Here is a 23,485-nt window from a genome sequence, read left to right on the forward strand (position 1 = left end):
TTTGGATTATTCAGATTTGTGTGAATAGGCTGAAACTTGTTGAACCATCCCATAATATCATCACAGAACTACCTTTTCCAGTTCTCATTTCTGAGCAGACGTCAGCGAGGGACACAGTCGCAGAGACAACCTCATGCGCAGTACTTTGATTCTTCCTCCAGAATCCTGATTTGCACTGGATTTTTCAGACCTTAAACACACACAACCTTACACAAAAATACTCAATAGTTATCAAAAGTAAGGGAGTTTGCCAAAAGTCCTGGATATAATCTTACAGTCAGAGGAAGCCATGACAGAAGGCACCTTCTGTCCTTCATCAGGATAGCAGATAGAAGTATGCTTATTTTTAAAAAAACGTCAAGGAAATTTCTACATAAAAAATTGCTTTGTACTTAAAGCAATTATGCTTCTATATAAGAACTCACAAGAAGCTGACAAAATATACAACATTAATTTCCTTATTATTATAGCTGATCTTTAAAAACATTTTTAAATATACCGCCCATTTTCATTTCACTATTATAGTTCAAAACTTTAGAAGCATGTTACCATTCAGAATGTACAGAACAAACAGCATTGGTTCTCAATCTTTTTCCAGATTAAATCAGCACAGCTATCTTTATTTAACACATAAGCACACATTTTAAATTAGAAATGGAGGGACACCTGGCAACCTACCCAGGAAGCAGGTTCCCACTCTCAGCCACACCTTGGAGAAGGTGTTCTATTTTAGAAGTAACACAACCTCCAAAGGCTAATATTAGTATCTGTGAATATTTGCAGCTTTGAAATTTCATCATTCAAAGTCTAACAACCCTATTTATACTGCAGTCATGGTTAACTCCTTTGTTAACAACCTATTAACCAAGTAAAGAACAAGACAAAGCCCAAGTTTTTATTTATCTAAAAAAAAAAAAATTAAATGTCTGAATTAATACTCTCGTGTCTTCATTTCAAAAGCTTACTTAAATTCTGTCATATCCTTAAAATACCCATTCTAGATACACACTCTGATTTTGCAATCTTCTACATGTTGCAACAACTTTTTTGTACATTAAGACAGGAATTTTGGAATAAAAAGAGGACATAATTTTATAATTAGGATATAAAGGTACACAGTAGTAAAATAAATTCTAGAGCTATAAATGACTCTTTGGTAACATGTTTTTATAACAATGCCTACATTTATACACAGTAGAAACCAAATGACATGTAGGTAAGTTGGCAAAATCCTCCATTAATACGCAATTGAAGAGCATGATCTCCATTAGTACCAGGAAGCGCAGTTGCAGCATATATTCCCAAGGACCTGCATGAGCTGCACGACCCCCGCTGTGATGCATACCACTACAGCTACAATGCTGTTGGCAACTCAGACTTTACAGAGTGAAACCAGCTGGGAGAAGGCAACTTGTCTTATTACTCATTCTGCAGTATCTGATGAGAGTTCTGCATAACTGCTGGGATCTACCTCAGCAGAGCAATTACAAAATAGAAAGCCTATTTGACCACAAAAGTTATTGAAAGATCAAGGTCTGCCCAGCAAAAATATGCATTCATTTATCTTTTAAAGATGACCTCTTTCCACATGACTATGTTCTCTGTTTGAAGTTAAATAAATGCATTTCCAAAACAAAATAATAAACACTTTTTTTTTGCATCAGTTTAAGAGATGCAAATAATACTAAAAAAAAATACTAAAGGTAGTATTCTGGAACACATCATAATGGATACTCTTGATAATTAATTGATAATTGATAATTAATAATAATTGATAATGAAAAAATATTCCTGTTTTGCTTTTTAATTTATTAAGTCCCAGTAATACAGCGGTATCTAAATAAAGCACTCAAGCAAGTGATCAAATAAAAGATTATATTAATTTCCCTTAGTTCTGAATCAACTTAAAATTCTGAGTTCAAAAGTTATAACGTGTAACATCAAGTGCTCTTAATTCTGGTACCAATAAGGATGAGTTGAACCTAAAATTAAAAAGATTCCCTTAAAATGTCTTCTAAAAAGCTGAGGTAAAATTTAACTATTTGTAAAACACTACACTACAAGTAAGCAAATCCTTCTTTGCTACCAACTTATTCTTTCCATTGGTTTTATCTGACTAGTTTTACACTTTTAAGGACTAATACCATTCTACATATTATGTCTAAAACCAGGTATATGCACATGTGTGTTCCTACAGTGACTAATTTCACAGCTGTGGTTGTGATGCATATTTACATCAGATGCAGAGGCAGGGATGGACAGAGATACATGACACATTTCCATAAACGTGCAGTCTTTACTTAAGACCTTAACCAGGCATTAACACCGCCAAGTGCTTGCGGACAGGGTGCTCATTTGTAATCAAAGTCAGCAAATAACAACATTACCTATGTTCAAGAACTAGACTGGATGAGCAAGGAAAAGCTTTTGGGTCTGCAAGCAGTGTCACAAGCATCATCACAGGCTGACTGATCCTCTCTTGGGGTATTCAGAGCCACCAAACCTAACTCATCTCTTTGCTCTGAAGTTTGGCTGCTAGCCATCTGCTTAAGCAGGACTTTGCCAGTTGGGATCTCAACAATATCTTTTAAGAGTTGTGATATGAACAGCACTAGAACAACACAGTATTTCTGATGATATGAAGAAAGCAAAGAGCTTGGATGGCCCTGGTCAAGCTGCCATTAAGGAATATTTTACCTCAGCTCTTTCTTGTTCTGCAAAAGACCATCCTCCCACAACCTCATAACTATTTTCTACTATGACTTGGCAAAGAGGAGACAGTGGGTAAATGCTAAGCAGCCAAGTAGGATATGAAAGAAGGTTTACATACCCATCTGCCTATCACAGTCACACCAATACTTTCTCATCTGAATTTCTGACAGGAACAGAAAAAGCAGCAGCTGATGGGAGACTGGCCTTCCCTGTTTCCTTGCTTAAATCAACCAAATTGTCTGCGGACCACCAAGTATAATACATGCATGCAGGGTATCTATTCAATAGTGAGTTATAGAAACATTGTTAAACAATCAAAATGGAAAGGATAAAAACATTAACACATTTACACAATAAAAGCCTCATGTACCAAAAGTTAAGTCTCAAATAAACTCACATTGGTACAAAATCACATCCAGATACTATATCCTACAAGTCTTTACAGCACAATTAAAAACATTTCATTACAATAAGCTAGTAGGCCAAAGCTGCTCCTAACAAACCCGCACCATGAAGCACTTATAATTTAAAAGTTGTTAATGATATATAAAATATCCTTCAATATTTCTGTATCAAAAATATTCAATATATTATTTTAAAGTTGTTTTAACTTCCTTTGTACTGTTCTTAAAATGATTTTTTAATTTTCTTCTCCGGTTAGTCAGTGTATTTCCCCAAAGATTAAGAAAAACCTCAGTACAGTACATAAATATATGACTTCTTTCATGTGGGTGTACATAAGCTCCACAAAAAATACGCAGAATTTTCAAAACATACAAAAAACCCCACAGTATTTAAAATACTAGTTATCATGTCCAAACATATAGCAAAGTTAAAACAATCAATGCAGATGGCTCAGATGGTATCACAGATCTTCAAGTAGTATGATAAGAATGAAATTATTCTGTTTTCCAATCAGACAACATGCTCATCTTCTGTTCAGTCTATTAATGACTAATCAGTTACATTCACCATTTTAAACTATCACCAGACCATGACTTGGGCAGAGGGATGCAACACACAGGCAGAATCAAATTTTACAAGCAGTCATTATGTGACTTGAAATTGGAGTCCTTTTGCAATATTAGGTGTTGAAAACATGAATAAATTCATATTTGTAGCTAGACCATTTACAGACAATCTTACATGCCAGAAAATACAAGAGACCATAAAGCAAATTTTAAGTTTCTAACAAAAGACTACATGAAAGAGTTTGCTTTAAGAGCTGGTAATGAAAATTGTCATACAAATTACCACTAGACTGAAGAGGTAGGCCAAAAAAATGGGACCATTAGAAGAGATATATGACAAAACGGAAGCCAGATAATATAGCTTCCAAAGACAGTTCTGTTATAATCTACATATTGTGCATTTCACTTACAAAACTAAAACCTTAAACTTAAACTATCCAAGCATGTAGTATGAGAATGTATTATATCATTGTGTCAGTTATGCACACTTTGACATTCCATTTCTCTATTATATTAAGGCTGAAATAGTTTCTGTCCTTTGTTAGTCTTGAATATTTTTAACAGCAAAACACTGCCACCTTTTGGCTCGATACATAGACCTCTCCGTTGTAATTGTAAACTTTTTTTTTTTTTGCTACATTTGTCCTTTATGGAGACAGTTGAATTCCTGTGATCGTATTTAACATTTTATTCAGCAGTAGCCAGATTTCTCCGGCAGAAAAAGAAGTTATTACTAATTGATGAAGAAACACTTTTTCTTACAAATGTGAGTGCATGGGCAAACAGCTTCAAAAGTATACTCCATTAAGCCACGTAATGTTTTGTCTATTTTCTCTCTTTATCCCACTGCTCTCTCTTCTTGGCAGTTTTGGTACGCATACACACTGTATCACAATCTTTTACCACCACATTCCTTTCAAGTGAAAGCCTGACAATACATTCTTTGAAAATCTGAGTTTGAAAACTGATTATAGGAATAAAAATAATGCATTATTAAAAAATGTATGTTCCTTGTTCATATATATACTTACAGTATCTTAGATTAAATACTGATAGCTCAATATTTATATAAGCATGTACTGAAATATATGCAAAAGTACTTACACCAATGACACTATGTCCCCACGTTGTACATCATAATTTCGAATGCTCCAGTGGTTTAAGAGTACTACATCAGATGCTTGTCTTCCCCCAGGATTCAAAGAAGGCTGACAAGGGGAAAAAAAACCAAAACAGCTTTAGATCTACACTTCCTCTATGAATCCTCCACCTAACCCTCATTCTATCAACAGGTAAAATCCATTAAAATCAGTAAAGACGTATCCACTTGCGATAAGAGGACCAAAAATCTTGTGTTCTGGGAAATACATTTATTAAATGCCATGTTAAATGGCATTAATTTATAACAAACTGTAGTTCACATCTTTCAACGCACTACTGCATGCAAATTAAATTGCACCGTATACATACTTATGACGAGCCCAATGAAAAGAAGTGATTGCCTTTATTGCAAATCATTTAATAGTAAAAACAAAGGAGAACCAAGAACACAAATTCCCAGATAAAGCAAACTTTCTGTAAGCATATTACTGCTTATACAAGCATAACACACTAAAAATGGAATATGTACTTGTAACAATACTAATCTCAGCTCCCTTTGCAAAGGGAAAAAAGCCAAACCCTACACCTACAGAAAACACTGACACTGCCTTCCATAACAGGATACAAAGAAGTATGAACTCTCATAGAACCATACAGTTAAATGAGACTGTTCACTAATGTCAATATTAAAATAACCTAGTAATTAGTACAAAGCGTTAGGAGGTACATGGAACCATACATAATTATTTTGTGTGATGGGGTACAAAACCAGGGTACCTGGTCAACGCTGGCTCTGAGTTAACCCACCAGAAACAGCAGAGGAAGGAAGTAACTTCCACAGCACTGTTGTCATTGATTTTTGCAGGGGTTATTTCAATACAAATTCTCCTTCTATTAGACAGAAAGCATTTACAAGTAATCCAGGCTAAAGTCTTTTAATAGCTTATTTCTCAGTAAGGTTTTTCAGACTTTTCTAATACAATTACAGTTTTACCAAGTTGGCTAGCAGATGACCTCTGATTTAGACTCTAGAGTTGGCTGACATATGTAATAAAGAAGAGTGTTGAGACTAGGCAGCCTGTCATTTATTGGTATGATACCTGCAGTATTTGCTAATTTTTTTTTACTTTTTTGTTTTTTAAGAAGAGGTTTTCAGTGTTCACCTTTAAATATAACTTGGCCCTCCACATGTACCACCAGACTTTCACTGCTGAGATTCCCCTCCCGAGAATGACTGTAGCTTTGATGAGGAAACCAATCAGGATATAGGATAGAAATTAACTGTTCTCAACACAAGCTATTACAGTGTTAAATTTCATTGTATTTTTAGTCAGTAAAATTGTGCTCCCAAACCAGGATACACACTTAGAATTTATTTTTAACTTCAAAAGCAATTTAGAAGTGCTGCTTTTGTTTTACTACAGTTTCCCCAATCATCTCTTCTTTGCTAACCAGATCAGGTGATGAAGACTTACTTCAAATGGGACTTGTGAAAAACTACCTTTTCAGTGTTCCAGAAAAAGTAACATGCCATGGGCCTGAGTAGGTGTAATTGACAGGAACAGGAACAGTAATGAATATGATAGGTGAAAAGAATAAATATGTCAGGGTGGAAGGAAGGAAGTGACAAAATAATTTTAGTTGAACATCAGACTAGGCTACTTACATTTTGAGCTGTGGACTATAGGGCAAAGTTCTAGCCAAGTAAAGTCTGCGGATCAAAGCAGATCACCTTAACATTCACAGAGATATGGTCCAAGCATAAGCTATAAATACATTAACACTCATGACTATTATATCTACTAGAGTCTATGCCTTGCAAGAGTCAGATAAACGTCAACCAGAAGCTAATTAGCAGATATTTAATTACTATTTTTTTAATCACAATTTTCTAGAATTATGTTCCACCCTCATAGCATCTTCCACCAAAGGATAGTATCTTCACATACAAAATATTTATGTACAAATCCACAAACAATTCACAGTCATACTCATTTTAACAATGCAGGCACACATGGGCCAGAAGCTAAAAATGATACTACATATAAGGCAGAGAGGCCAACCTTACTAAGCAGGAATCATGCATATGGTATATTCTCAAAAAGTAAAGTGCTTGGTACTCAAAAGTATCCACTTAAAGAGCGGAAGGAGACGATCAAAACAAATGGAAATTTAAAACCCACTGCTCCAAAAGATAATGTATTTCACAGCTGATACTTAGAAAAGATTTACATGAGTGTTCACAAACTTTTCCTCTCGACTAAATCTACATCAGCTTCATCTTACAGAAAAATACACCAGGTGCTGCATTATCCCAGTTGAATCCTACTGCCTTCTGTATTTAAACAAAAGAAATGCTTCAGAGTTTAAATGCATTTAGATATTGCACAGTCTCTCTAACTTAAAAGCACTCTAAATGTAATACCATATTGCTTTGCTGTTTTTAATCTATTGTTCATGTGGTATTGACATACAGAGTGGATATCCATCTCGTTACATATTAGAATTACGTTTGAGAGAAATATGACAATGTATTCTTTCTCTTTCCAACAAAACAACCTGACATATTAAAAATGCAGATGAAGTTACTATTTTGGTAGAAGAAATGTAAGGAAAACTAGGAGACAACTTTCATTTTACATCAAAATTGTATTTTTCCTTTTTTTTTTTTTTAAAGTCATCTAAATCCTTCAGTAAGTCTTTTTCTAATGTAAATAAAATAAATTGTGATGCCACAACAAAACGTACAGAAAGAATTTAATGCATTCTGTCTAGATACAACTTATTCCCCATGACATTTTTACAAGTAGTAAGGTCTCAGGTCTAGCAAAACAAAAAAAAACCATGTTCTGAAAAAGTAGCCAACAAATAGGCTCACCAGGGCTTTATTTTTATAAGTAGTGAAATAATACAGGGGCTTCTTCCTTCCCCTAGCGTGAGGCATTATAACTTGTTTGCCCAAGTTCTTGGCATAATAGCCTGCTACAAATGAAATGCACAGGTCTTAATTTAGAACTGTGGAGCAGAAGTCACAAAACATTCACTCTTTCCAATTACTAACTAATCTAATGCTAAAAGCATGCAAATTGAGATCCCCAGCCATATGATGAAGCCTCACAGGACATGAGGTTCCATAAGTAGGAGGGTAAAAGCATGCCCTTTTACTATAAATAATGATTAACTTGATAGTTGTTATGCTGCTAGTGAACACCAGAAGGTCACAACTGATTTGCTTACAGCTTGGGGAACAGAAAGAATATTCACATGAGCTCACAGGCTTAAGTACAGTAATCCTAATAATAAAGTTAGGAGAAACTGCCATAGAATAATAACAACTGCTATTATGCATAATGGAATAGAACATTGAATAACATTTGCTGCTGAAACAAGTGTGCTTCATCAGAGATCGCTGGTCAGGCTACTTGCTGTAATCCCTGGTATTGAACAGTTTACAATAGAACGTGCATATATAGTTGCACATACGCTGTCATCTTCCATGTCACTTGAAAACACTCCATTTGATTTAATGAATTTACAAAATTGTATATCCACAGGGGGTTCCCTTTTCCATATAATTACGTATGAAGAGTTTGTAATACAAGACAAGCAGTGAAACCCAATAGGAAAAAGAAAAAAAAAAAGAGCCCAAAAAAACAAAACCAAACATAAATGGGTATGAAGATATCCATATGATAACATTTTAAAGTACACATCCAGCATTACAGGAGGAGTCATAAAAAATCCACAACAGCCAATTATGAATGCATATTACCAGCTGTTTGTGTCACTTACATTCAATGCTGTAAACAGATTACAATTCACCTGAAACTCACTAGTAACAAAATGCTAGACAAGCACATCAATCTGTAAAATCCTAAGCAACAAAACCACCTCATGTGGGAATTTAAAAAAAACAGTAATTTTGGAAAAAGAAAAGGTAATGAAACAATTAAAAAATGTTAAATTATGAACTGCACTAGTTCACTATTATTCCCTATAGGTTAGAGTTAATACTCATATACACTGAAGTCAGCGCAAGTGAAAGAATTATGACACATAGCTGAAAGCACTGTAGAAACACAAAATCAGCTGGAGACCATGAAATGCATTTAGTCTGTCTTAACTGGTTGGGAATAAATCAGAAAATTTGTATTTTCATTAGAACCTTTTTTCAGCATGCTTGCCAGGGTGTCAAAAACTATTACCAACATCAGGAACTATGAAGCAACAGTAACACTGGTCCAAAAGAAAAACAGAAAGTGAGGGGGCGAGAGACTGTGCAACAGAGAACGTGGGTAGGAGAGCGATGTGACACACAGAGATTTATTCCTTGCTTCTTGTCAGAACTTTTAATTTCAGGCTCAGCAGGAGCCACAATGATGAGTACACAAAGCCAGCTATACATTTTAGAGGTCTATTACAAACAAATTCTTGGGAATCATAGGATGATATCTTCAAATTGAGACAATAAGATATCATTGGAAGGATGTGATTGATATATGACTACATGCCGACTGAACTTCACTCTCCCTCATATCCATAGCTTTCAGATACATTCAACATAGATCACCCTTCAGAGAGCACAGTAAATGGATGGAATTGCAATGGGATGACCAGTGCTCCTTCAGCTACTCTGCAAGAGAGGTATATTTTCCTTGTAACTATGTCCCTGTCAGATTTGGTTAGGTGTCTAATAAATCTTGGCAAGGAAATTAGTATCTTATTAAAAGCACTAGAAAGTATTTTTTGTAGTCTGAAAAACATTCAGATGCAGTTTAAATCAAACTTCTATTTCAGTGTGACAGTCCAGAATAAAACCAGAAAGAGAATTTCACAGACACTGAGATGTCAGTAAAACCAGAAATCTCAGCTTTCAACCTAGCTATACTTCAATGAACAGAGGAAACGTGTAGTCAACAGGCACATCAAGCGAAAAGCTTAGATTTTAATCACCCAGTGAATATATATTGCTTTCCCCAGCCACTATGAAGAGTGCATATCCTTCTTTGTCAGGCTGAATAAATCTGAGCAAATAACTGTAGTGTTTTTTCAAATCTTCCACAGACAAACCACAGTTAACTATATGCCCTTCAAGTGAGTACAGAAGTAACACTCCAGAACAATACCAGAGCACACCCTAATACTTGAGGCTTTGACTTCAAAGGAAACATAAAACTGAGGTCTTGACCAGAGGGGCTCAACAGACTTGTGGAGTAGGGAAATCTAGAAAAAGGTTTTCCAGCTTCCAAGAAAAAATATTCAAACAAGAATGCATGTTACACAGAACATTATGTCAGAGACAGAAAACAACAAGCAAAGAAAGGCAATGTGGCATGCTAAAAACACAACCCTTTAAAAATTAAATGCTCAGGTCATGCTCGGGGCCAGGGAGTGGGTGCAGAAAAGACAAACAAACCCAAAACAAAACAAAACACAAAACCATAACATAAAATCCAGGATGTATCTGCATCCTGAATGCAGCACATGGTTCTAGGTCCCGACAAAGGCAAAAAAAGGGGAGATGGGAAATGAGAGAACTGTATCCATCTGGCTGATTTTATACTTATCTAGATGCTGTGGTTTATATTTTCCTCTCTCCTGTGTGAAAATAGTAAAAAAGAGAATTAAACTGGTTTTCACAGTTTCCCACTCCTCCTTTCTAGAGGAAATTTCTGGCTTTGCAGCTGTAGGCCCTGAGATCCTCCTATCTTTGGTCATCAATGATATTCAGAATAACATTCATTAAAAGGGCAAAGGTAACTTATGTTACACTTAACTTCTGGTCTTGGATTGTACAATTACTGGAGTCAATGATTTTACATTCATCCCTGTTCCTGAGGTGAGAGCTGCGTTCTAGACCAGCTGAGGTTTCTTGACAGAGACGAAACATCAGATTATAGACTGCCACATAAAGCACAATGCCACCTTGCCATTCCCTCCTCCCCACCACATGCTTTTTATAGCATTAAACACAAATCAACCAAGCCCAGGTTCCAGCCCAAGTTTTGTCTGTGTGAACGCTGCACAACTCAAGCCCCAGCAGCTGGTCTTCACTGCTGTGAAACCCCTCTTCAAGGTTCCAAGCCAATTCAGATAGTCAGAAAAGAAAATTCTTGGCAGCCAAGAATCAAATCCTTAGTTTCTACTAATTGGAATGTTGCAACATTGGAACAAAATAAATTATAGTTATCAGTGGTGATGCACAGCAATATGCAGTGCATGTAATTTAATGCAAAGTAACAACACAAAAATTGGCTGTTACCAAATGTATTTTTCAAGCCCAAATAACAGAAGAAACAAAGTAGCTGTTTGCTATCATGAGTGTTTATTTATCTTCTAAATGTTACATAGCCTATTTACATTTATTGGCTTACACTGTATAAACATTCAGTATAACCAAAGTAAAAAAGTGAACTGATACTTATGTCAGGGTAAGCACAGGTATTAATAATAGGTTCATGCCATTTTCAATATTCTTCACTGAAATGGTGCCATACTTGTCTTTTACTAAAAGCAAGTTTAGTAAGAACCAGTTTTGCCTTACAATTACTATAATATAGCTACTAAAAGTTAATAGTCTCTTTGTGAGTCATCAATTCAATCCCAAGAGACGAAAGGTAGTGCTGAAAAAACATTTTTTTATTTCTAAATGACTAGGAAGATAGGAAAAAAATACATATTCTTAACACTACTTATTATTTATTTTCCTTTTACTGAGACAGAATTTTGGCAAGTTTTATTCTCAAAAGCTTTTCTTTTCACATCATAAAAGTATTTATTTAAGAAAGTCGAAATTCAACTATTCCATGCTACAATGTAGTCATTTAATAACAACTGAGAAAAAGATCTTTTTCTACCTTGCTATTGTCAGTGCACAGTCACTTTTTAATTTCCTGACAGACAAAAGATATTTCCAACAATACCTGCATTGATGCTCCTTCCACTCTTGCTACACAGGCAACTCTATCCAGGAAAGTCACGGTTACAGGAACAGCAACAAAGAAACCTTTAAAAAAGGCTTTAATGTATCTCTTCCCCAAACCCTGAGCCTGTGCCATCATCTGGAAAACATGAAGAAAACGGAAAACAAAGTTGTTATAAAATAAATCTTAAGTAACAACATTGCAACAATACAACAAAGAGCACTTCAGAATAAATTGATTATAGCCACAGGGCCGGCGGGGGGTGGGGGGGGTTGGGAAACGTGCACATGGCAATATAAAAGAACAGAAGTCTTCACTAGAATTTGTCTACTCTACAAAAGAGAGCTTGATACTTGACATTTACCCTTTAGCTCATTTGACCATTTCTTGTGATCCTCTGCTAGCAGAAGTACTTGATAAAAATGACTCGATAACCATTCAGCTAAGCAAGAATCAAACGGATAACCAGACAAAATCTAGAGAAAAAAAATCAACTAGATTGAAACAACCAATTACAGAGCATTCAGTCGGAGTTCACAACGAATTCTATAATTTTCTCTGCATACAATGGTAATTATTAATCTGTGATGCTTCAAAGATGGATTGTGTTATGTAAGGAAAAGCTATTTGCAACGTATTACCATTTCTTTATTAAATATTTTCACACATAAAAATTCACAAATGCATCATCTCTACACTTGTGGTAACTGTAAACATGTAAAATCAATTCAAACTGTCACATATATCATTCAGACACACAGTAACATAATGACTCCTTGCTCACTACATCAGAAAGTTAAAAGCATATTGGCAGACTGAGCAGCTAAGTAATGACACCTGGGACTATTCCACTGCAACTCACCATTTAGTATGCTATCTCCCATCTATTTATTCAGCTCCAAATCACTCAACGTTCTTGAAAAATACCTACAAAGTACATTGAAACACAAGTTGTTGGATTGTGTTAGTTCTGCCTCCAAAAAGCAAGCTGAATATCCAGGTACTGCTGCAAAGGTACACGACTATTTCACATAACTGCAGTTTCACTACATGAAATGCTGCTCTTCACCTATTGGCAAATCTAATTTAAACTGTTGTTTCCACCTAATGAATCCCTGGTAGACCCCACACAAGATCAGCCTGTGGAGTCCCTGCTCCGTCTATCACATTCTAACTCTGACAAGCCAGTAATAGAAAACAAACCAAGCCCTAAACTTTTGAGCCTTTCAGTGTGTTTACATTCAAGGACACAGAATAATTTTTTCAACCAAAACAATGGAAAACATAAATACGTGCAGTTTTGTTCAACCCTCTTACAGAATATTTAGGATTTCACAATATAATCATTTTTTTTTGTTGCACTTTCAGAAATATGGACGTGATGAACTATGTATAAGCAAAATACAAATTCAAATCACTCTGATGAAACAGTACTTAAAGCAGTATTTCTGTCACAGATATGGCTTCTTAATTCCACAAAGCATTAAACTTGAGAGGAAATCCAGTTCTACAAACCAAGCCATCAGCATATTCTTCACTAAAATTCTTTATAGACATTAATGGCTTTGCAATGACAAGATCTGTCTTCTAAAAGACAGAAACATCTTTACTATTACTTCCAACATTCACAAGGTTTTAATTTTTATTTATTTTTTTATATAAAGTGGAAATACTTCACCATCATCTAACTCTTCCTCATAAGTTTTATCAAGTCTGAATGTACTTAATGCTTGTAATTTGTTTTATTTTCTTTCTGCTCATTCCATGAAAATATTTTCGATTTGCATCAACAGTTTTCACAAAAAAAAAAAAAATTGAAATATGTTGTGAAACAGAACAAAGACCTCATAAATTCAAAAGAAATGTTAAAATGCTTTACTTTCAGCTTACCATTAAAGAACCTGTTATTGGTATCAATCCACCAAAAGATGTATTACCTCAATCAGCAACAATTTACCTTTAGAATTATTCCACATAAAAACAGAATCTCTAAAAATCAGGGGTTTGTCTACAATTTAACAAACTATATCATTTCACACAGCTTAACACCCTTCTCTCAACTGATTCTGAAATTCTGGCTTGAATTCTACTCCTCTGCTACAAGGTCTGTCATATCTCAGACCTCCCCCACTCTAACGTCAGCCTCAAAACACAATATTGAGCCTTGCCCACAAACATATCCACCATGTTCTCTACAGACATTCTTTTAGCTGAAAGACATTGCCTGACAGACGTATCACAATATGACTGATTTGAAACTTTAAGAAATCATATTATTTTACTTATTTTTTTTTTAAATTCCTCATAGTCAAACCTATTTTTCATTAATAATGAAGCATGAATGATCACCCCATCCCTTTTACTAAATACACCCACAGATCTTGTTATAAACTTCATGCAAAAGCCCTATGCTGGTATCTACAGAAAAATCTAGTATCTGAAGAAAAGTAAGTGGTCAGACTGCCCACAGGAGACCAATCATATGCTCCTGGAACTACAAGCTAATTAATAGTGACAGAGAATCTAGCAATCAGGTTAAGAGTTAAGACAAAATGCTTCATTCTCAGTACACCACTTGGCCAAGGCAACACGAAGAGTATTAAGTGGCTGTGGCCAAAGCTGGGAGTTCAAGGTCCTACTTCTGCATTTTTGGACACATGCAGTATTACAAGCACAGTATGAATACAGGATGAGGGGGGAAAACAGCAACAGCTCCCCTACAAGCAACCAATTCGCAAAGCCACCAAAGCCAGCAACAGCTGTTATGCTGAAAGACTTCTATACTTGCCCTGAAATTAATTCTTTCTTTCCATCCTTCCTTCCTCCCCTCCTCTACTAGGCAAGTGATCAAACCACTAGTTTTATCTTCCATCCACACCAAGATGAATCCTTCATTTCCAGTCACACGCTACATTCTGAACGTTTCCTGGTTCCCCACCTCCCGTAGCTTTTCCTAAGGTACAAACTGAGCAGGCCCATAGCGTACTGCAGAAGCCCTTCTTCCCGAAGACAGTCATGCATGCACATTTTAAGCGGTTTGAAAAGAACTTCTTAAAAACAAATCTGTCTTTAACCTTAAGTCCTTCCATACAACAAAACATTTTTTACAAAAGGGTAAGAAGTTACTACATGTCAGTATCTCATTGAACAGTGTGCACATTTTTGTGAGGCTTATTCCATAAGCTTTCCCCTTCAAAAAGCACAGACAAACATTTATCATGGGATAAGTATATATGCACATGCAGAGTTGCCATGCAACTGTTGACACAATAGTTCATCATCCAACTACCAAGAGGGGCTTCAAGTTGTCTGGCATCACCACAGGGGAAGACCTTGAACGTAGGCAACAGAAAGACAGCTTGCAGCATTATCTTCTACCAGTAACTGTACACATGAATGGATAATCTTCAACTGATATTGTTTGATTAAATTAAAATTTAATTTAAAAAAATATTGTTTGATTAAAATGTGCAGTGTTTTCTTAGACGGTCTTAGGAGAAAAGAAAGGCAAAAAGTAATAATAAGCATTTACTGCAGTCACAAGAAAGAATTTAGGGTAGTCAAAGAAAGACACAAAGATCCTTAAAATTTTTTTAAAAAGAAAATAATTTTCTGGTTGGAGTATTTGATTAAAAATAAAGGAAACAGACAGCTATCACTTCTGGAGATAATATTCTGCTCTTAGAGATTATATTTTATAACCTCATTGTGCTCTATTTAGCTTTTCTCTTGGAAAACATACTCAGTTGGAAAAAATCTGTGAAAACCTCTGAAGGAAATACTGCCACAACTTTCTAATACTTCAACTTAATACATTTTAACTATACTATAGAGAAAATTGTATTTATAATATAGAATTTTTGTATTTATACTAATTTCAAAATTTCACTATATAAATATATTAGACATGGTATGTATAGTAGGAATATATATTTCTATATCAAATTAATATATGGGTTCAATAAAAATGCATAAATAACAATTTTGCCTGTCATTTGTATACAAAAATATATACATCCAATATTCAAAGTGAATTACAAATTTTAACAAGGTTGAAATTACTATTTCCAAGTCTCTAATCTACTTTATTTTTAGAATCTGAGGTAACACCATTGCTTCTAATGCTCCTATAAAAAACATTTTAATTATTTTTTAAAGAAGAATATCTTCCATGATGGATCATCAAGTTTTTTAACAGATTTAAATCTAAACACGTAGAATCTGAGGAAGTGTTCGACAGTAACACCCAACTAAAATGTTAAGAGCAAGAAGCTAATTATTTCATAGGTAAAGATATACTAACAAATTTGAAAGATGCAACATTATTTAATATATGAACACAAAAAGATGGTAATCTTCTATAGTATTTAAAAATTTTAAATGCATCAAAGTAATAAACCAGTAATTAACAGTTGTTAGTTTTAGAAAACATTTGAAAAAATTAAGATCTCTGTGAATTATCAGTGTTTAATGATACTCCACGTGCAGTATCTGGTTTATGCTGACAGCAGGTTTAAAGGTATGTAAATTAAGTAAACCAAGGACTCTTTGCTGAAAAAAATAAATTTCACCAGCACAAACTTCTGGATCTCTGCCCAGTCAGTGATGCCTTCAGTAAGTTCAACAGATCGCAACACTTAAAAGATGATGCAACAAAACCAAACATATAAAACATAGAAAAAAATTATTTAGGCATGCCTATACTTTTCAGCACAGCGTTTGTAAATTACACTTAATTTAGGAAGAAAAAAACCCCAACAGAGTAATTCAGTAGAACTGACAAACTTCAAAGCAGCAGCCTTGAAAACTTGTTTGAAATGGCAACGTGGACAAGAAAAATCCAAGATCAAAAATACTACCATACTGTAGGTCAAAGCATTAAGAATTTCACATTGTGCAGCTCAGAGATTAAGGCAGATGGAGCACAGCATTATCTGGACTGAAGTATTTGGTGCACAAAAGGTCCAGGGATTATAATGAGCCTCTTGTGGGTGCTACAACATATGGAGTAGAGATGCTATTTAGATAGCTCTCTATGTATAAAATGTTTATTTTTTCTTACACTTGCTTGCACATTAGAAGACACTGTTTATCAAACAGCCTGCAGAAAATCATCAAGTAACATTCAGAAAGCCCCAGGTTACAATATATTTGCAAATCTAGGTACTTTAAAATTACCCACAGAAGTATGATAGGAAAAATAGCTGTAAAAACAAGGCATTAGCAGTCATCCACAAAGAAAATAAAATGGCCCCTGATGTGCTTCTGTGAAGGAACAGGAAGGAGGAAATCACAACCTATTTGCAAAACAACTACCCAGCCAGGACTGCTAGTTAGTTTGAAATTACCTATTTGATTTAGGTAAGAGACTAGTAACTATACTACATACCATTTCATAATGCATTGAAATAACCAACTTCTTTGTCAATTGCAATATGCATTTTTCTGTAAATCAATGGCATCACATTAAAATTCAAGCATATATGGTCTGAAAACAAGGAATACTTTTATAACAGAAAATACCAAAACACATGAATGACCCTAATTCTATTGCATGCTATGAAATACAAAATTGAGCACAAAAGCTTTTGCTTTAAGACAGACTGGTACAACTTGAAGACAAGGTTATACCCAGTCTAACTGTGATGAACAGGTTGCTGCTCAGTATCAGAATTGGTGTGATCTTTTTAACATCTGCCTTTTCTACAGTCTTTCATGATACAAGACACAGCAAACTACTGCCATGCAGTCTGACCCTCATTTCCCACTTTAGTTGCACATTTCCATAACATTTACATTACAATGAGCATATACATACAGTACCAAGTACGCAGATTTTTCAGTAGGCTAACTTAATTCTTACAAACTTATCTAAGTACAGGCTGATGCACACAGATATGATGGTGATGAATGACACAGAAGAATCAAAATAGATTAGTCCATGTAAGTTTCCAGTTAAAAATAATCAAAAAAGATCAGTCCATTTAACTTTTAATTTAAAAATACTGCCTAGTTCCACAAAGAGAATTCCATCCTGGTATTATTCCACCATAGTGGTGACATGTCTATTCCATTAATGTATTTATACTCGACACACAGGTTTTCCTCACAGTAGTCCTCCACCATATTAATCTCCCTGTATCCCTCTGGCACAGCCATTAAAGAATACCACTCTACTGCAAATTTGGAAATGTCACAGACCATGGAAATGACTTTTATTTCTGAAGCAGCAAATCCTAACCCTAATCAGCACTTTTCAGTAACTACACATGTACGTTCTGCAATGCTCTGGTATCCTGTTTCTCCTGGGTTAGTCATTTTGTCCTGATACCTAGATATTTCACTTGTTCCAAACACAAAGCAGTAGATTTTGTTAGCCTCGACTCCACTGTGCACTGTTTTCTTATGCCTTAATTTGAATTAAAGCAATTATCATTTCCATGTAATAGCTCCCATCACTATGAGATATGCAGAATTTTTTCCAGTATACCACAATACAGAAAATCAACAGTAAAAACCCAGTTTTGTAATCTTTGCAGAGTCACAACATACACAGAGGTTCTCAGCAGCAGACAAATAAATAGATCAATACAATGAACTTTTGGCTAACAAACCACATCAGAACAAAAAAGCTTAAACCACAACAACCAGCAATATGAACCTGTCACAGAATTACTACTGGAGAAAAAATGTGGAACTGATTCTTCTTTTAACCTCATATTACTAGATCCCATCACTGGGATCTATCTTATGTACAAAGGCTCAGGGCACATGTTGGTTGTAACTGGAAAGAAACGCATATTGCTTATTCCTACAAATTAATTTTCTGTCTCAAGGACACAAATTTTACCATCATGGACAATCTTTTATTTCCAAACATTAATTTCACTCTTCAAACAAAGAAAAGTGGAAGAAAATGCAACTCTAGGTGAAAGTTGCCTTCAGCAATTAAAATAACAACCACTACAGAATGCAGAGGAGTCAGCAACCCCTCGGTTCTGACAACTTATTCAGGATTCCAATTTTACACACATAAGCAATCAAGAAAAGGAACAGCAATAGAATTACTTTTTTATGGGTACTGCAATACAAAAAAAGATCAGTAATCGTTACATCTCGAATCTTTTCAGAGCATTTAAACTCAAGATGTAATGCAAAGTCTACAACTACTATCACACAGGCGACTGACAAGAGTACCAGTTGGTCTAACATAAAAGATACAATAATTGTTTTTACTCATGTTTCTGTATCTTCAAAGAAACTAACAATCATTAGTATATAAAGGAAAGTACTATATTACATGAATTTCGGAACACACCTAAGTGATCAACATAACACATATTTAGCTTCTTGCAACTGACAACTGTATGTTGCCTTTCAGCTTAAAGATTCAATGCATGCAAAGTTAATTCTATCAATTGACTTGAAGTGCCCTTTACAAACAGCTACCAGCTGCTGTTATGTTTTGGTCTTGGGCAGACTGCATAAATAAGTTGTTGTTTCCAAAATCACTTTATTTGGAACTTTGATTCTTAATTCATTTGCACGTTTACCTAGTCAACTCCCTGGATTCTTTCAAGTACCATGAAACTGTCATGTTAGCTGTGGTTATCCACAATCAAACTTATGCAAAAACAACAACAGAAAGGAAACATTCAGTCAGTTTTAACCAAAATATATAATACAAAGTGTTTGTATAATATTTAATGAATGGCCTAAGAATAACAGCATTCCACTCAAAACATGAATAGTCAGAAACAAACTCTAGAATTTTTTGCATTTGGATAAAGAACAAGTAAGTTTAGTACAGAACAGGAAAGTTTCTTCTAGTCTAATGGAAAATCAAATGAGTATATACAAGAAACAAGCTTCTCAGATACGGATCTTTCAAGGTTGCATTGAGTATATAAGGACAGAACAGTAACTGACAATAGTATCTATTATAGAATGAATAAGTAATTCCAAAAGAATGAACAGAGAGAATGTATTTAATATTGGAAAGGCATTTTCCTTTTTCAGCCTACTTTATGAAAATAACTAGTTCTCCCATGACTACTTTAAAGAAGGCTTTCTGCATATTTGGTCAAAACAAGGAAGAATCAGAACTGACTCCCCAACATAACATTCCCATGAAACCTAGCAGTAACACCTGATAAACCAACCACTTACTGTCTACTGTTTGTGGCGTATTGATAACCTAAATGTACAAACGAACATGCAAAATTGTGCCTTTGAAAAATAACTTCGTTTTAACAACTCAGGTTTTATCCTCGAACATTAGAGGTCACTGTGGGGCTTTCTAAGAGTGTACCTAACATACTCAGCAATAACCTTTCACCACCATATTGAATTAGAGTCGGGGATTTGTGACTTCAACTGCCGATATGAATTTCTCAGGTCTGAAGAATAAACAAAACAAATAAACCATAAGCAGAAGGATCCAGATATTCCAGAAACAGCTGGAATCTATGGTCAACCTACAAAGATCTCGACACAAAAATTCAGCTGCGACTTAACATTATTGTTCAGCATGATTCAAATATTATTCTCATGATTCTGGATACCACCCGCTACTAAACCACGTGTATAGATATTTCCTATCAATTCCAGGAGCAACTTTATTTTATACAGAAGCATTCATAATTGTAAAAGACATGGAAGACTCCTAGAAATCTCCCAATCACAGTAGCTAAAGAAATGTTACATGTTTTAGAAGATGCATGCAGATTCAGTTACAAAGCTGCATATTAGAAAAAACAAGTCTAATTTTAAAGTCTTCTAGAGAAATTATTGCATTTATTTTATAAGTTATTGAAAATCCTCAAGGGGCTTTGTCTTACAAGCATGTGCTGCTGACAAGTAATTTCTCTTTCCTTCCTAACTGAACAATGAACAAGTATATGTGACATAAACTTGGGGGGGGGGGGGGGGGGGGGGGGGGGAAGAAGATAAAAATGTGCTGGTACAAGAAAGAGACATAAAAGCAGCCTTCCTAGATTGCCTCTCTCCTTTTCTGGTACCTCAAATGTATTAATTCCACTTCAATGGAATAGCAATGATAGGATAACAACAAAACAATCACTACAGAATACTGGCTAATTAAAGGATACTACAAGATTGGAATCTATTTAATGTTCAGCTGAAGTTTTTCTATGTAAGGTTTTCACAGACTTAAAAAAAAAAATCCTTGTTTTCACAGACTTAAAAAAAAAATCCTTAACAACAGCAAAAAAAATTTCAGAGAGACATGTCTAGGAACTGGCTGCATCTCTTCAAGTATTGTAGCCCATATACAAAGAAACATTAAACTAAGAACAGATTGAAGGACAAGCACCTAACACGGAAAAGCAGCCCCTCTGAGATAAGTTGCATCATTATAAACCAAAATAATAATTTGTTTCTCAGATATCCTGGATGCAGAGTAACGGGAAAGGCACTCCATCAGGATACTAGAGAACTGCCATGAACCGTAGTCTTCACAGGGTAAATACAAAATCTGATAGAAATTTAACAAAGCAGGAAATTATGTTAAATATGAGCTGCACCCAGCCCAGGGCGAAGAACAGCGCACAGCAGGAGTCCCAGCTACAGACAACGCGCAAGCGAAGCCGCCCTGTTCCCTCCTGCACAACCACCGGCGCTCACGCCGCTTCGCTTCTGCCCTGCGCGCGGCCCCGGTCCCCCTCCGTAACCGCCACCCGCCGGAACGCAGAGGGCGCAGCGCCTCACGCCGCTGGCTTTGCCGCCTCTCTTTAATCCCGCCCCTTCCCCCCCGCTGTTAGTATGTCAGGAATTCAAAGGAGGGCAGGACAAGGGAGGAATCCCACACCCGATAAGCGGCAGCGCCGCCAAGCCGCGCTCCCCTATCGCTACCCCCGGGGCTCCCGGCGCGGCTCGCCCCCGGGCGGAGAGCGGCTCCGCAGACAGCGCGGAGGCCCGGCCGGCGGCCCCGCTCCCGGACGCGGCGGGCGTGCAGGCCGCGCTCCTCCCCTCTTCCCCGCGCCCGCCCCGCCGACGGCGCCGCGCCCCGCCCAGCTGAGGCGGCCCCGAGCCCCGCCCGCCGCCTCGCCCGGCGGCCCTATGCCGCGCAGGGACACCGGCCGCCGCCGGCTGCCGGGGGGAGGCGGGGCGGAGGGGCGGCACCGAGAGCCTGGGGCGGGCCGGCGGCCGGGCCTGCCGCGCGGCCATGTGTCGCTGTCCCCCACCCGCTCCCCCACCCGCCCCCGCTCCTTCCCCCGCCACGAGGCTCGCCCCCGCCGCTTCCTCGCCCCGGCTTTCCGCGGCCTGGGCCGGCCCGGCTTCCGTCGCTGCGCGCGCCCTGCCCGCCCGCCGCCCCGGCCCGCTCACCCTGTCCTCCCTCCGGCGTGGGGCGGGCCGGCAGCACGTCGGCCGCAGGCGAGGCGCGCGGTCACGTGGGCTAACTGCTGCGGAGGCGCCGGGCGCGGCGTGAGGGGGCTGCGGGCCGCGCCGGGGCAGGGCCGGCTGCTCGTCCGGGACGGCGGCCCGGGGCTGTGCCCGGCGCGGCGGCCGGGCCGCGGTGGCGCCGCAGAGCCCCCGGCGCGCTGTGAGGGCCGCTGGGCTGCAGGGCTTGCACGGAGCCGTTGTGCCCGGCACGCTCGGTGCCGTGCCCTGCAGGTGCCGCGGCCTGACGGGTTCACCTTGTGTCAGACATGCGGCAGACTGGGCTCTTCACAAAACATAACGCGCTTGGGCTGGTCTCTTTTAAGCATTGTTTTGTATAGCTTGTGTAAGAGCCCCCCAGAACCTGAGGCCGTTGGATTCAGCAGCTGTGATTTCCTTCACCAACGATGGAGATGCAAATACACAAAGACCGTGTTCTGTGGCCATTATTTGGCAATTCAGTAAAAATAAACTGGTTTGGATATTAACGTGTGATACTGGGAGGTTTTACATAATGGTATATGCCAGTTCTGTAAGTCACATGGTGTTGCAATCCACACAGAAACGGGGCTGGATCTGAGTTCCCTAGTGCAGAGCAGATTTCATCTGAGTGATGGCAACCACGTCTGCTGGGCACCAGAAGCAGCTGTGTTGTACTTTCAGGCCCATGGTCAGGAATGGAGTTGACTTTTCCTATCTAGTGCAAGTAGATACACTCGGGTTTCTGATTTCACTGCCAGAGCATTTGGTTTGGTTTTTATGCACTCTGGTAAGAAGAGCAGGTGCCAGTATAGTCTGAAGCAGGAGATTTTTCCAGGTACTTCATGTACCTTCAGGAGGTGACGGGCAAGTCAATGGCAGAAAAATCCATTAAGGGTTATGCACACAGCGACTACCTCTGGCTCAGGGAGTCCCCAGGTAGACGCTGGCAGATATTTCTACTAGTCAGGCCACCCTCAGAAACAATGTAAGATGACAGCTCTGCTGCCTCCCTGCACAAAGTTATTTGAAATCTCCTACTAAAACATTATTTTTAAGTTCAAATATAAAATTGTTTATAATTGAAATTATCTTGGCTTTGAAGCTTAGCTATGAAAGTATGAATGCATAGTTGTCTGTAGTCTGACTGTGTCATTTGACAGAGGTAAAATACTCTTCCCACAGTTTTTGATGTAGGAATCAACTATCTTAGAAGACAACACCATAGAGTACTTGTTAATAAACTGAACTGGAATACGCACTCCTAAGACCATTTTTTAGTACAATGCTCTTGAATTATGTATACATAATCTGTAAAGTTTCTTGTTACACTACTCCAAACACAACATGCCCAGCCTGTTCTCAAATCTGAACCTTTCAACGATGCTTACAGGTGGT

General features: G+C 37.4%; 1 protein-coding gene across 2 annotated transcripts in view; it reads right to left on the bottom strand.

Moving 5' to 3' along the window:
• Positions 1–22,534, bottom strand: part of IMMP2L (inner mitochondrial membrane peptidase subunit 2) — a 478,383-nt gene extending 455,849 nt beyond the window's left edge. The window contains exons 1-3 of one of the 2 annotated variants that reach the window (XM_055808309.1): positions 22,055–22,504; positions 11,708–11,845; positions 4,788–4,891 (exon numbers count right to left, since the gene is read on the bottom strand). In XM_055808309.1, coding sequence (XP_055664284.1) covers positions 4,788–4,891; positions 11,708–11,845 — 242 coding nt within the window. In that variant the 5' untranslated portion in view covers positions 22,055–22,504. Of the gene's footprint in view, positions 1–4,787; positions 4,892–11,707; positions 11,846–22,054 lie in introns of both variants that reach the window. The other variant, XM_055808310.1, reaches the window with a different exon arrangement.
• Between the last annotated feature and the right edge of the window lie 951 nt (positions 22,535–23,485).

This window comes from Falco peregrinus, chromosome 6 (genome assembly GCF_023634155.1).
Source record: "Falco peregrinus isolate bFalPer1 chromosome 6, bFalPer1.pri, whole genome shotgun sequence".
Lineage (NCBI taxonomy): Eukaryota > Metazoa > Chordata > Aves > Falconiformes > Falconidae > Falco > Falco peregrinus.